This window comes from Oreochromis niloticus, linkage group LG16 (assembly GCF_001858045.2).
Source record: "Oreochromis niloticus isolate F11D_XX linkage group LG16, O_niloticus_UMD_NMBU, whole genome shotgun sequence".
NCBI classification, from domain to species: domain Eukaryota; kingdom Metazoa; phylum Chordata; class Actinopteri; order Cichliformes; family Cichlidae; genus Oreochromis; species Oreochromis niloticus.
Window position 1 is genome coordinate 24,040,625 of NC_031987.2, and position 13,637 is coordinate 24,054,261.

General features: G+C 41.6%; 1 protein-coding gene and 1 non-coding gene across 6 annotated transcripts in view; one reads left to right on the top strand and one right to left on the bottom strand.

Annotated features, from left to right (window-relative positions):
* The window catches only part of itprid2 (ITPR interacting domain containing 2), a 45,886-nt gene extending 34,947 nt beyond the window's left edge, over nt 1-10,939 (top strand). For all 5 annotated transcript variants that reach the window (XM_013275315.3, XM_013275318.3, XM_013275317.3 and 2 more), the window contains exons 14-22: nt 259-304; nt 1,323-1,408; nt 2,047-3,804; nt 3,929-3,988; nt 4,328-4,452; nt 4,546-4,660; nt 5,183-5,248; nt 5,368-5,715; nt 7,364-10,939. In XM_013275315.3, coding sequence (XP_013130769.1) covers nt 259-304; nt 1,323-1,408; nt 2,047-3,804; nt 3,929-3,988; nt 4,328-4,452; nt 4,546-4,660; nt 5,183-5,248; nt 5,368-5,715; nt 7,364-7,471 — 2,712 coding nt within the window. In that variant the 3' untranslated portion in view covers nt 7,472-10,939. The remainder of the gene's footprint in view (nt 1-258; nt 305-1,322; nt 1,409-2,046; nt 3,805-3,928; nt 3,989-4,327; nt 4,453-4,545; nt 4,661-5,182; nt 5,249-5,367; nt 5,716-7,363) is intronic.
* A 953-nt stretch (nt 10,940-11,892) lies between these two features.
* trnag-ucc (transfer RNA glycine (anticodon UCC)) lies at nt 11,893-11,964 on the bottom strand. The gene has a single exon. It is a non-coding gene; the product is annotated as a tRNA-Gly (tRNA).
* Nucleotides 11,965-13,637: the final 1,673 nt, after the last annotated feature.

Below are 13,637 nucleotides of genomic sequence, written 5' to 3' on the forward strand. Positions count from 1 at the left end.
TGAGCTTGGGCTTTGCTGATTGTGTTGGGGGGTTAAAAAAACTCTTGAAGACAGAAAAGGGACAAATGGATGTCAAGTAGATGAGAACCCGTGTGCACTGGTCTTTGCAGCTTTAGAAAAACGAGCTTGTTGACGCACGTTGCATGAATCTGCTCAGTGAAGTGGAGTAGTTGGTAAAAAGCCTGAGCTTTTATTTAGGGGAAGGACTCTGTTCAGTTCTTTCTTTCTCCTAAAACTCAGTCTGTTTTTGTCGTGTAGATTAACGAAGACGAGGCTAACCCACACAGGACGTCTAGATCGGGAGGTGAGCGCTGACTTGAGTTTCTGAATGACCTTATCGTTTCACTTGCATTTTTCCTCTAAACAAGCAGATGGTCATGTTTCTATTCAGTGCTTTTCAGCAAAATGCAAATGTGTACTGTGTCTTTGAGGGCTGACTGACTGAATCCATTTCATTCCTTGTGAAACACTCACCAAGATACGTTTGAATAATACAAAAAATTTTTACTTGAAAATGACGTTTTGAAGAAATCCACGGCTGAAATTTCACTTCTTAACATTTTATTGCTCTAAATATCTGTGGACTTTTCTGTCATTAACACTGACTCCCTGTTAAGGAGGATTCTGTTTGAGCCCGTTATGAACATTGTCGTTCATCTTCATCGCACATATAGTCACAGCATTGTTTGTAAGAAGCGCAAGCCCATCTTTTAATCCTTAACTAGCCAGATCGAGTACACAAAACTATATATAGTTCACTGGAGTTCCAAACCAAACACTCCTATTGGTGCTTGAATCTGATAATGCTTAAAATATGCAATATGATAAGATCTCATAGAAAAACATTGTTGAAATCTTAAAAGAACTCAACTCTTTCATTATAAATGGGAAAAATAATTGGTGGGGCTTTTTTAATTTATAGGCTTTCTAACAGAATGTCAGAAAGTCTTGTTTTAAATTTTTTAAATGCTTTGTAGTAAATCATACAACAAACCAGTGTAATGTCTCTTTTTTTCCCAGTTAAAATCCTTTCAGAGTTCAGCAGCTTCCTGCAGCCCTTCTTTATCTGCAGCCCTTCTTTATCTGCAGCCCTTCTTTATCTGCTTTGATCCATTTAAGAGCCTCGTCTTTCTTTCCATCTTAATGTGTCTTTATTCAGTATGAACTAAGAATCTCGGTCCCTTTAGACATAGAATTCCTACACAGTTTCTTTTTGCACGCTAACATGTTTTCTATGAATGATTCTGCTCTGCCACCTGCAGGACAGATCGGGTAATGCAGGAAGAATTAAAGCTGTTTATTTCCCCTTTCTCTCTTTGTAGCAGACCTCCCGAGGACGGCCAGCGAACAGTCTGACAGCAGCGGCTTTGCTGAGGAGCCTTCTGCTGATCTCAACAGCCACCTTAAGGTCTGTTTGTGTGTTTGTTTCTCATTCTTTTTTTTTCTTTTTTTTTAAAAGTCTCTTCTGTGCATCCCTCCTTTTTTTTTCATGGCCGTCACCTTCAGGCTTATTTGAAATGAATCATGAAAACCCAGACAAACCTTCGTGAAAGCAGGAGGAGAATCACACCTGCAGCCTAATCAAATCTGGCCTAGAACGCTTATTTTATTCTCTTCTTTAAAGAAAAAAAGGTACTCCTATGTAACCTAACATAAATCAGATTCAGCAAGTAGGAACTGAGCATTCAGAGTGGTAAGAGCACCAATATAAATCAAGGTGTCCTGATTGAATAAAATAGCAGCTAGTGACTTTGACTCTAATTGGACACTAAAGCGTGTGCAAGTAATACGTGTTTTGGTCACACATGGGAATTTTGATCTACAAAGATTACCGCAGAGCACATTTCAAAAGTGCAACCACCAGAAAATTGCAACCACAAAAATTTAGTCACTGTAACCTGATAATTTGATTTTGTAATGCTGTATTTTATGTTTCTATTTCTCTTCATTGTGGGGAAATACTGCACCCTTTCACTATTAGTCATATATTTTTCAATATTTATGATTATTTGGGATTTAAGTAAAATTTGAATTAATTGTAATCAGGTGCAGGTGAGTAGTGACAGCTGTGACAGCGAGACCACTGTGACGTCGCACCCTTCACAAGACGTGGCTACTCCCCTTGCAATGGACAAGCCAGCATTTGACCTGCCCGATGGTAGAGAGGAAGAGGCGAGGCCAGGTGGCGCTGCAGAGTCGGATCGAAGTAACAGCTCCAGGGAAGAGCACATGGATACAGAGACTTCGGAGCAGATTCCACAGTACACAGCTCACCATCTGCCCAGGAGCAGGCCAGCAGAAGTACAGCAAGATGAAACTTTGGGTAAGGAGAATGTTGAGAGATGTGACCGGAGTGATCCTGATCCAGAGCCTGAGCCTGAGTCTGCTCAGAGTATGCCTGCTGCAGAACAACAAGCACAGCCAGAGTCAAAGGAATCCCAACATGATTCAGAGGAAGGACCAGAGCCCACTCAGAACCTGACAGAAACTGAAGGAGACACAGATACATCCACAGAGAAAACGAGTTCTGAGATCTTGGATGATTCTGAATCACTTTGTCCTGTGGCTCCAGTTTCTCCGGTCCTTAGTGCTTTACACCGAGCCGAACAGTCGAACCGTACAGCCTCCCAGAAACGTGGCGTCTACACGCAGAGGTCCTCTTCCTTGCCCTCTTCACTCCTTTCACCCTCCAAGATTGTATCATCTGTCAGGATCCAGTTTGGGCAAGGCCTGGCGTCCTGCACCCAGCCCAAGTACTCCTTTAAATATACCCCTGAGCCTGAGGACAAGAAAGAAGAAGAAGAAGAAGAAGGAGGAGGAGGAGAGGAGAAGGAAGAGGAAGAAGTGGAGGAAGAACCAACCAACTGCCTGTCAACTCTGATCATAAATCCTGCCTCCTCATCTAGCTCCAAAAAAAATTCACCAGCTGTCTTTCCACCAAAGCCCATACCTCGGTATCTGATGCGGCCATCCTATTCCCTACAGAGCACCAGCCCCCCTCCTGATTGGCAATCAGGAGTAAGTGCTGAATCTTGGAGCACCCAGAGTGTTCCAGATTTGTCCAATCGGCAGCAGCCTGCCCACTTCCAGCAAAACATGAATGCCAATCAAAACCAGCCAAGTTTGAATCCAGGGGAGAATCTGTTCAATTATTCTCACCCTTCAGCTCAATACCCTTATCCCAGCCCAAATCTTAGTCCAAGATTTAACTCCAGCCCACATCCCTTGATGTCGAACCCTACCTCTCCTCATCTACACGGTAGTCTTCCTAACCTCTACCATCACCACAGCCCTTCAGTGAACCACCGTTCTAGTCTAACCAGTCTCCACCAGCCTTCAACTTCCCCAGGCTCCCAGCATGACAGCATGGCCAACTTGCATCCCCTTTCAACTCCCACATCTCCTCACCACATCCCTCCGGGTCACTTGCATCCTGGACCTTCTGGAATGTATCACCAGGTCTATAACCATCAATACAGTCACCAGCCACCCTACCAGGTCCCTCCTCAAGTCTCACAGTTTGGCTCGCCCTACTTTAGTCATCAAGGTTACAACCCCTACCTGTCATTTCCCCACCACACCCATCTCACAGTGTCCCCAGAACACGGTGTGTATCCAGGGCTGGCTCCTCCTCCTCCTGGCTTCCACATAGCCACGGGTTCGGCCCTTAGCCCAGGTCACAACCTCCATCCAGGGCTTCGCGATGCTAATGCTCCAGGTCCAGGACCCGGCCAGAGCCCATCTAGCACAGAGATGCAGCTAAGGAGAGTCCTGCACGAGATCCGAGGAACAGTTCAGAGTCTGGTCAGTCCTCCTCAGTCACACTCTCTTATCACCCTGTTAATTAAGGTTTAGTCTGGGGTTTGTTGTTTTTCTTCTTATTCGGCGTTTCCCTTCTTATGTTGTTATCGCTGTTTTCCCCATCTAGAACCGAGCCGATACTCCAGACACGTTCAGTGAGCCCAGAGCAACTCTGCCTAATCACCAGGTACCGTCATCTCCTCTGATGCCTGCACAGCTTTCTCTATTTTGGCCACATAGGACATTTGTATGTTAAATCCAACAGTGTTTGTTCCTGGATATATAACCTTCAGTATTTAAATGTTGCTTTTTGGTTACACTGAAAGCAGCAAGTGTTTTTTGGTTTTTTTACTGGGTGACTATTTACATGTAAGAACCTTGTGATCCATATTTACATATTTTCCACTGCATGACTGAAAACCTACACACTTAGTTTTCAGTGCTTGTTCTACCAGAAAGCGCTGGAGCAGACCGTTGTCACTATCAATAAATGTGTGATTCACTTTGCGTCCGTCTCTGGTTTCAGACTTTGGCGGAGTTTCAGCAGAAGAGGCGGAGCCTGAACTTGTTCCGCAGTCAGATGATGGATCTGGAGCTGGCAATCATCCGACAGCAGGCTCCGGTCTACAATCACCTGAGCCCTGCTGACAGGTGACTCACAAAAGCAAACAGAAATGTGACTGTGCCGTGACACCACAATGCAAAGCAAACCTGGAGAGTGTGTTTGTGTGTGTTTGTTTGCAGGCTGGAGTTGGAGCAGCTCCAGTCTCTGAGGTCAGCAGTCAGAGAGGAACTGCAGGAGCTCGAACAGCAGCTGGAAGACAGACTGATGGAGCTGACGCACCGCACGCAGCACAGAGTAAATGCACACCAGAGGATTTGTGCAGTATAAACCAGCTATTGTCATGCTTTTTGTGTTAAATTCTGGGAAAAAACCCTGAAACATAAAATCTGTAAAATGGCACAAATATATGTAGTTTATGTAGTAAAAGAAAAGTGTAATGGAAGATGAGTAAAGTACAGCCACACAACAAAGGACGTGGGGCTAAAAAGTTCTGACTGGTCCCCTCAGAGTCAGCTAGGCTGGTATAAATATATAGTTAAAAAGGAGGCCTTTCACATGCTGTAACTTGTTTTCACCAGCCACCTATCCCACATGATGATACAGCACTTCAAAGTTTACCACATTAAATGTCATTAAATCAGTGCAGTTTTGCTCCTGAAACTATGATATATTCCATGATACTGAAGCATAAACATAATATTTTATATGTTTTTGCTAAATAATCTTGTACAAAAACTATCAGCAGATTCTGAGAGAAAAAGGCAGGAGGCCTGTTATATTACTTTGTTGTAATACTGCCATTGTTCTTTTCCTCAGGGTCTTCATAGAGACTGCAGTGTTGAAAGTCTGTCCACCGCCTCTGCGTTGAGAGCCATGGAGCCGGTCAGCACACACACACACACACACACACACACACACACGTGCACGCAATGTTTTTGTTACATAAAGCTATAAATACTAATGTCTTAACCTTTTCCTGCCCGTCTTTCCTATCTGTCCAGGTGTCAGACCTCCTCAGAGAGCAGCTCTTCCTGCAGTCAGAGATCGGCTCTGACCGCCACTCCTCCTACACAAACCCCTCCCCGAGGTCAGTCAGTCCAGTCAGAGAAGATCAAGGAGGAGGAGATGGCAAACAGAAGCAAGGAATGTATCGGGCATCAATTAATATAACCCCTGCCCCCCCTCCTCGACCCAACGTACACACTGAGGAAATTGAGGAGGAGGAGAGAGCCAGTGATGGAGCAGCATTAGCAGCAGGAGGAGGAGGTGGCAGAGGAGAAGCACCAGAGGTGGAGGAAGGAGCAGCGGGGGAAGTCAGAGTGGATAGCCTGCAGCAGCTCATCAGAGAGGTAATGGTTTAAAGCAATTTATTTGATAGATCTAAGCCAAGGTTGAGGTCAGGAAATTCATTTACAGCTCAACTTTTTGGGATCGCACTCTGGAATTCCTGCCCGACATATCATAGCTCTCCTCTTTGTTAAGCGCGAGGACCAGCTGCCCAAACAGTGTTGTTGACTCAGTGTTGCTGCTTCTGTTATTATGTTTATAGAGGAAAAAACATTTACAAATACAGTTACAGACGCTCGTAGGTCTCACTAAAGACTGTAATCGCACTCCCAGCTTAACAATGATTAATAATATTTATTAAACTCAATAATAAGTCAGTATCGAGGGGTGTGAATGGATACATGAATGCATTAGCAGGTGTGACGTGTGTGTGTTGTACATGAAAAACCAAACCAAAATGACAACGACAACAAAACAAACAAAGCAGCACGTGGCTTGGAGGCGGAGTAGTCGCAAAGGCGGTTTAAATAGTCCTTTAACATTGAGCAGGCATTCTGGACTAAACACATGTCCTGTATCTCCACATCCTGTAACAAGAAATCCAGGAGTCAGGCTACAATAATAGAAGTAAAATTAAACAAAAGTCTTTCAGTTTACAGAGAAAAGCAGCAAATATCCAAAACACATTTTTTGTCCATGGAACCAAAGACCATGGACAAAAAATGTGTGTTTGTTTCCTTTGTTTCTGGCTACACAGTCAAGAGTTGAGCAACCATTGGCTAAATCCAGAATCTAATTAAAAATCCTGCTCCTCACATACAAGGTCTTGAGTAATCAGGCTCTATCTTATCTTACAGACCATATCACTGTATCACCCCAAAAGAGCACTTCGCTCTCAGACTGCAGGCTTACTTGTGGTTCCTAGTATATTTAAAAGTAGAATGGGAGGCAGAGCCTTCAGTTTTCAGGCCCTGTGTGGAACCAGCTCTCAGTTTGGATTCAGGAGACAGAAATACTCACTATTTTTAATATTAGGCTTAAAACTTCCCTTTGAGCTGGATCGGGTGAAACTTCTTAGTTACACTGTATCTCTTAGATACACTGGGCGTTTCTCCTTCACTCACCTTGTAGGTTCCTATCTAGATCAGATACTATGACACCATCAGGTTCCTACCTACCGCCCATCAATACGCTAAAATCATAAATCTTTGCAGCACATATAAAACACCGTATAAAAACACTGAGTCATTTTCATTTGATTTCCAACAGCGTTATCATGGCAGATAATCTGCAGCACGGGGATGTGCTACAAAACAATAAATCAGAATTATCAAAATAGTTGCTGATTGCAGTGGGTGGAGTTTTATAAATCCTTTCTTTACACTGGCTCCACCAAGAGTTATTTCCTGAGTTTGGCTGCTCTTATCTTTCATTTCATATTTCTTCTCATTTTTAGAAGGAGATTCTTTTAAAATCGTCAGTTCTTTCCACACCTTATCGTATCCCCCTGTGCTCAGTGTTTCCAGAGATATAAAAGCTAGATAACAATAAAATGTTTAAAAATCTGTGTTAAAATTGTACTCGGGTTTTCTGGTTATATGATGCGTCTTTCCATTAAAAGCTTAAATTAAAGGAGGATTCTCCACAACAATCTGAGGGAGCAGGTCAAGTTTATAAGCAATTTCACCTCTTTTATCTCTTGTTTTCCAGATTCGAGAGAGTGTGGCGCAAGAGGTGCGACGGGAGATCTACAGCGAGCTCTTGGCTGCCGTTTCACCACAGTCGTCACCACTACCCGCCAGGCAACCCCCCGTGTAGTCACAGCAACAGCAGAGCACCGCCCCTTTCAATCACAGCCTGAGAGACACCACTGTCTGTCTGTATCACTGTATAGCTGCGTAACACTGTGGAACACAATGTGTGTCTGGTACACTGTACGTCTCTAACACTGATGATGAAACGTCACCTGTATGTGAATAGCCCCGCCCCCACCTGGTTGCATCTACTGCAGTGGTCTGATGCTTCATGGCTATGCCACCCAGAGACACCAGCGACGTCCCTTCTTCCCTTTCTAAACTGTTGTGATCAAACAGCAGACACACCTAACTACAACCACTGCCACTTTTGCTAGTTATGCTAGTTATACTAGTATACTAGTTTGCTCACACCTGCCAGTATGACCACTACTAATCCCAGTTCTGTCAAATCTCCTCTGATCCCAGCAGGAAATCAGATGACACTAGCGGAAGACATGTTTGGATAATTGTATTTAAAGAAATCATAGAGCTGAACTGTGCAACTGCACATAATACTAATCAGAATTATCTTGTCCATGATCACCTTTAAAGAACAATGTAAGATTACTGAATGTAACCAACTGTGGCGTCAGTGTTCAAAACCTCAGCAGTTAAAGCTTTAGTTCAGCCCAGTCGGCCACAACATTAGAACCACCGCTCATCTCGGTGCAGCGAGGACGATGTGCCAAGTGCACTGCAAACACTGCCAGAATAAAACAGGCTGCACTCCACAGCCAAACGACAACAGCAGGAAAGGATTTGGTGTCAGTGTCCTGGTGCCAGATACCACAGAACATCCCGGAGTTCATGCCCCAGTGGGTCAGAGCTGTTTTAATTACAATGATGGGAACCTAAAGCAGTGTTAGGCAGATGGGTTTAATGAAGTGGCCGTTGGGTATATTTCCTCTCTTCCTGCTTTATTTTTTTTTAAAGCTCTACAATTTTCTAGAACATCTGAAATTTTTGCTTCTGTTCCACGATGAGCATTAATTTAATTAAATTTTGTGCTGATCACAGCAGTGAAAAATGAAATTTAATAAATCTGAAAGTGAAACGGCACCTTGGTTACTCAGAATTCTCCCTGGACCTTTATTGGGAATATTTTATTAGTTGTTTAAAAACAAAAAAAGCAGTGAAAACTGTTTCTGGGCATTATGTATCTGAGTATTTTTAAAGTTAACAATTTCAAAGAGCCATGTTATGCTCATAATATAGACTCAATTTTATTTTGGGGGATCTACTAGAATGTGTTTACATATTGTGTTTGTTTGGTTTTTTAACTTAAAACACACACAAATTTTTATATATTATAGATGACATAGTATTTAATCATTCTGCACATTCCTGCAGCTTCTCTTTGCACTGTCTAAATTGTTCCCAGCTACTCGTCCTCTGACAGCTGTCAGGGAGGCCAGTGTGTTAGACAGTAACAGAAGAACCATATGAGCAACAAACATGTGGACTTTCCAAGTTCACACATAAGCTATACAGCAGACCTAAAGGAAAGGTGGGCAAAAACAAGAACAACAGGGGCACTTGAAGCATTGTAGTCCCGGGCTGTTCGGCAGTATGTAAAATAATTCATGTTTGAAGAGCAGTTGCTTCTGACTTCAACTCTGTTTCACTTTGTCACATCGTGGAGCTGCCTTCTTTTTTTTCTTAATCAGCTGGATGCTTTAAACATGAAGCAGCTGCTTCTAAGCCCCCTAAACAAACATTTGAAAAACTTCTTTATGGCGTGAACGCCACAGGTGAAACTCTTTGGTCCTACACAATGTTGGGGTGGAGCCAGAAAGTGGATATTTACCCTCAAGGAGACTTCTTTCTATTATTGAATTAGGCAGAATTGAGCCTTAAAAATAAGAAAAATGCCCTAATCATCCATTAAGCTGTACACTGTTAGAGACTGTAAAGGTCTGCATTCCTTAATCTTTAATAATAGTGCTGAACCTTTTCCACCTTAAAATGACTCATTCCATGCACATTTCACCTTAATTGCTTAAAAAGGGTTTTAAAGTAGACAAGAGTTTCTGATGCATCATCATCGCCTCCATTATCATCGTCATAGTCCTCCTGCTGCTCTACTCAGATCACAGTAACTTTAATAATAACCCATTTTATGTTAGAGTACACTAAGTTTTGTTTATATGGATAACCTGTGGTTATCAGAAATTATCAGCATAACAACAGGTGCAAGATTTGTTAGCATGTCTATGATGCTGATAGACGTGCTGTCATGGCCTCCAGCTTTTTTTAAAAAAAAAAAAAACAAACCAAAAAAAAAGCATTTGAATTTGACAGATTTGGAGCTGCGAGAAAAGGTGTTTTGTTCTCTTTGGATGAGCCACATCAACACCTAGCCCCCTTTTTCCAGTCTTTGTGCTAAGCTAAGCTGTAAAATCAGGGAGTCTTTGTTTCGCGTGTTTTTGTTTGGGTTTTTTTTCTTCATGTCGATCGTGCTTGAGCAGGTGATGAAGTCGGCGTGCAAAGTCATGAGATGCTGACATTGTAGATGACAGAGATTTCTGTAAGTTGTCATGGGGACCGTGATGATGATGTGGATGATGATGTACTGGCAAGTCAGAGAGAAGAGCTTAGCTAGATTTAGCTGCATTGGCACGTTAGTTTCACTTGTGCAATAATGTAAATGTGCTTTTTGATCATACGGAGCTCATCTGTGGATATCTTGTTGATAAACTGCCAACATTTCAGATGTGATCAGTGCAAACCGCATGTCTTAATACAGATAAACCTGAAACTTGCTGCTTTTATTCTGGGAAATTTGAATCTTCTGCTTGATCACAGAAGCATTAAAAACCTGTTTTCTTTAGCATTAAAGCCTTTGTTTATGTGGTCGCTCTCAGCTTTCTGCATGTACCATTAGTTATTGATGAATACAAATGTAAATGTGGGAGCTGAATGTGTTTAAGGCATCCACGCCCTAAACATTAGGTTTTATTTTGTTTTTAAGTCATGTCGTTGGGTTTATGATCTTGTCGTGATTACTTTGAACTTCCACGCATACTTGCATTAGGACTGAAATTATGTCCTGAAAGCTGATCTTTGTGTGTATGGATGTACGTCCTTTGTCTTTGGAAACAATATATCTAAGGTCCAAGGTGCACTCCCTAGTCATGTGAAGCTTTCAGCAACATTTAGCATCAGCATTGTCATCGAGCACCTGGCTCAGGTGTTGTCATGTGGCATAAATATTTAGTCCAGTCCAAACTGGTATGAACGAGACTTTTGTCCTCTGATTCTCTTCAGACTTTGCTGAATTTGTGTTTGCGGAAAACTTTCTCTCCGTGCTCGCTGATCAGAAATCCTTCACACACTTCTAATTTCATTTTAATGTCGGACTGTGGGTGTCTACTCATTTCTGTTAATGTCTAATAATGATTATGTGTATTTTGTACTGATGTCTTAAATGGGATGCAAGGAGGGGACACTCTATAGAGATGAGAAAATAAAGATGTATTTATTTTCAGTACAGAGGAGTGGTGTACCGTGTGTTTGTGTGTGGACCTCAGGATCCCATAAATGCTCGATATTTAGACAGACAAGCTCAAAATTTGCTAGACAAAGACAATATTTTTGTAATTTTGCCACCAGCACAGCAGATTTGAAAACAAACAATTAAGATGTGATTAAAGTGTAGGAAATCAGCTTTACTTTGGGGATTGTTTTTTTAAGATTTGCATTAATTGTTTGGGAATTCCAGTTGGAACCAGGTCACTTGTGTTTACTGACGATGTGACTGCTGATAGAAGAAGCAGGATAAATTCTGAAGTGCACAGGGCTAAACGCTGTGCTCAGATTCAGCCAAATGCTACAGACAGCACTTAAGTGTAAATGGATGATGACCCAAAACGTGCTGAAAAAAACAAGTTTCTCAGTGGAAAGAAATTAGATATTCCTTGATGCCCAAGTCAGTAACCTGATCTCAACCCAGCAGAGTGTGCTATTTAGTTATTAAATACAAAACTAAATGCAGAAAGACACACAAATAAGAAACAAATGGAGGAGACTGCAGTAAAGGCTGAGCAGAGCTTCTCAAAGGAAGAAACGCAGCATCTGGTGATATCTAGAGGATTTACTTAAGTAGAAGTACAGATAGTTTTGTTTAAAAAATTTTGTTAAAAAGTACTGTTTCAACTACTTTACTCAAGTAAAGGAAAATCAATAAAACCAGGCTGTGAAATGTAGTTTGAGTAGGAAAGTAAAAAGTAGGTCTTTGACAGACATTTGTGCCAGCTATTTTTGTGCAAAACTAACCGAACATCATGCTATGTTAATATGACAATAATAAAGTAATATTATTTCAAGGCAACACAAACTTTTTTTTAACTTTAAATACCCATTTATTGCATACTACATACTGTCTTCTTTCTGACATAAATTAGGTTTCTTTTCCTCCCTAACTGCTCTGTCACAAAATGAGGCTGCGATGGCCGGGAATCGAACCCGGGTCAACTGCTTGGAAGGCAGCTATGCTTACCACTATACCACCATCGCTATGAGCACATCTGGAATTGGGCTTCTGTTGAGTCGCCAGTTTATATGGGTGTATAAAAACAGCAGGAAGAAGTGAAGCATGACCAAAAGTTGGTTTTGTTAGAAACCACAAGATTGTACCATCTTCTCTCACATCCTACTAATCTTGCAGAGCTCCCTCACCACAGTACAGGCATGTTTTTTTTTTTTTTTTTGCCTGAATGTGAGGGATTAATTGGGATTCAGCAGGTGGAGGAACTTAAAGGTTGGTTATAGTGGCTCAGCTCAGAGGGAAAAAGAATCACTACTCACAATCATTTCTATTGTGAGCTTCGGGAGATTTTCTTTGTGTACAAGCTGCGACCAGGCGTTTAGGCTCAAATCGCTTTGATGTCTTCAGGCCTGCAGTGCTGGGGAATTTAAACTTCCCTCAAATATGTTAAACATAAGGTAACAGGCCTGCTTTGAAAATGAAAGGAGTAAAAAGTACAGATATCCATGTTAAAATTTAAGGAGTAAAAGTTATAAGTTATCAGAAAAATAAAAACTCAAAGTGTAGGTACCTGAAAATTCTACTTAAGTACAGTAACTAAGTATTTGTATTTCGTTACTTCCCACCTCTGATGTCCAAGGGTTCTTGACTTCAAGTAGTCATTGACTGCAAAGGATTCCTAAACATAACATCATCTAAAATGATGTTAGTCTGTTTAATTTGAGACTGAAAATGGGTGCTGTGTATAAAAATTGATGTACTTCCTAGGGATGTTAACCTACTATTGATCATGTGAGTTGTCACATGAGCAAAGGTGTGAAAACATGAGTCATTCCCATCACCTGGCCGACAACTGAAACCTCTGTGAGACCTTGCCCCACCCCACCATCATGTGAGCTGTATGTCACTTAAATGTGAAGAGACTTAAACAGTGGATGCTGCAAGCCAGTCCACAAATGCAACACGGGAGGACAAGACTCAGTGGCACACCTGCAATACCTAAGAAAGGACACGCTTCCCAGGATGCCAGTGTTCACATTTTGGACAAAGACAATTGGTTTAAGAGAACAGTAAATGAGGCCATGTATGTCCACTATGATCGACCATCTTTGTGGGTTATGACTTCTCCAAGGGAACAGCCCTCCCTAGTGGTGCATGTCACCTGGGACTCTGCACCAGTTGTTCTATGAATGACAAAGCCTCTTGGATGATAAGTGAAACATCCTGAAAATATCTAAAGAAGTCAAATTGCCTTCTTTTTAAGCTCTCAATATTACTGGCCAGTAAGAAGTATTACTCACAGATCATCAGGTTTCTGCACACTTTGTGAAACACCCTTTTTCCACCTTATTCTTCAATGGTCAAGTCAGTCACCTGATCTCAGCCCAGCAGAGTGTGCTATTTAGTTATTAAATACAAAACTAAATGCATAAAGACCCACAAATAAGAAACAATTGGAGGAGACTCCAGTAAAGGCTGAGCAGAGCTTCTCAAAGGAGGAAACACAGCATATGGTGATATTGAGAGGATTTACTTAAGTAGAAGTACAAATAGTTTTGTTTAAAAAGTACTGATTCAACTTCTAGTAAAGTAAAAGAAAATCAATAAAATCTTTTTACAATAAATTGTTTTTACTTTAAATACCCATTTATTGAATACTATATATCATCTTCTTTCTGATATAAAATAGGTTTCTTTTCCT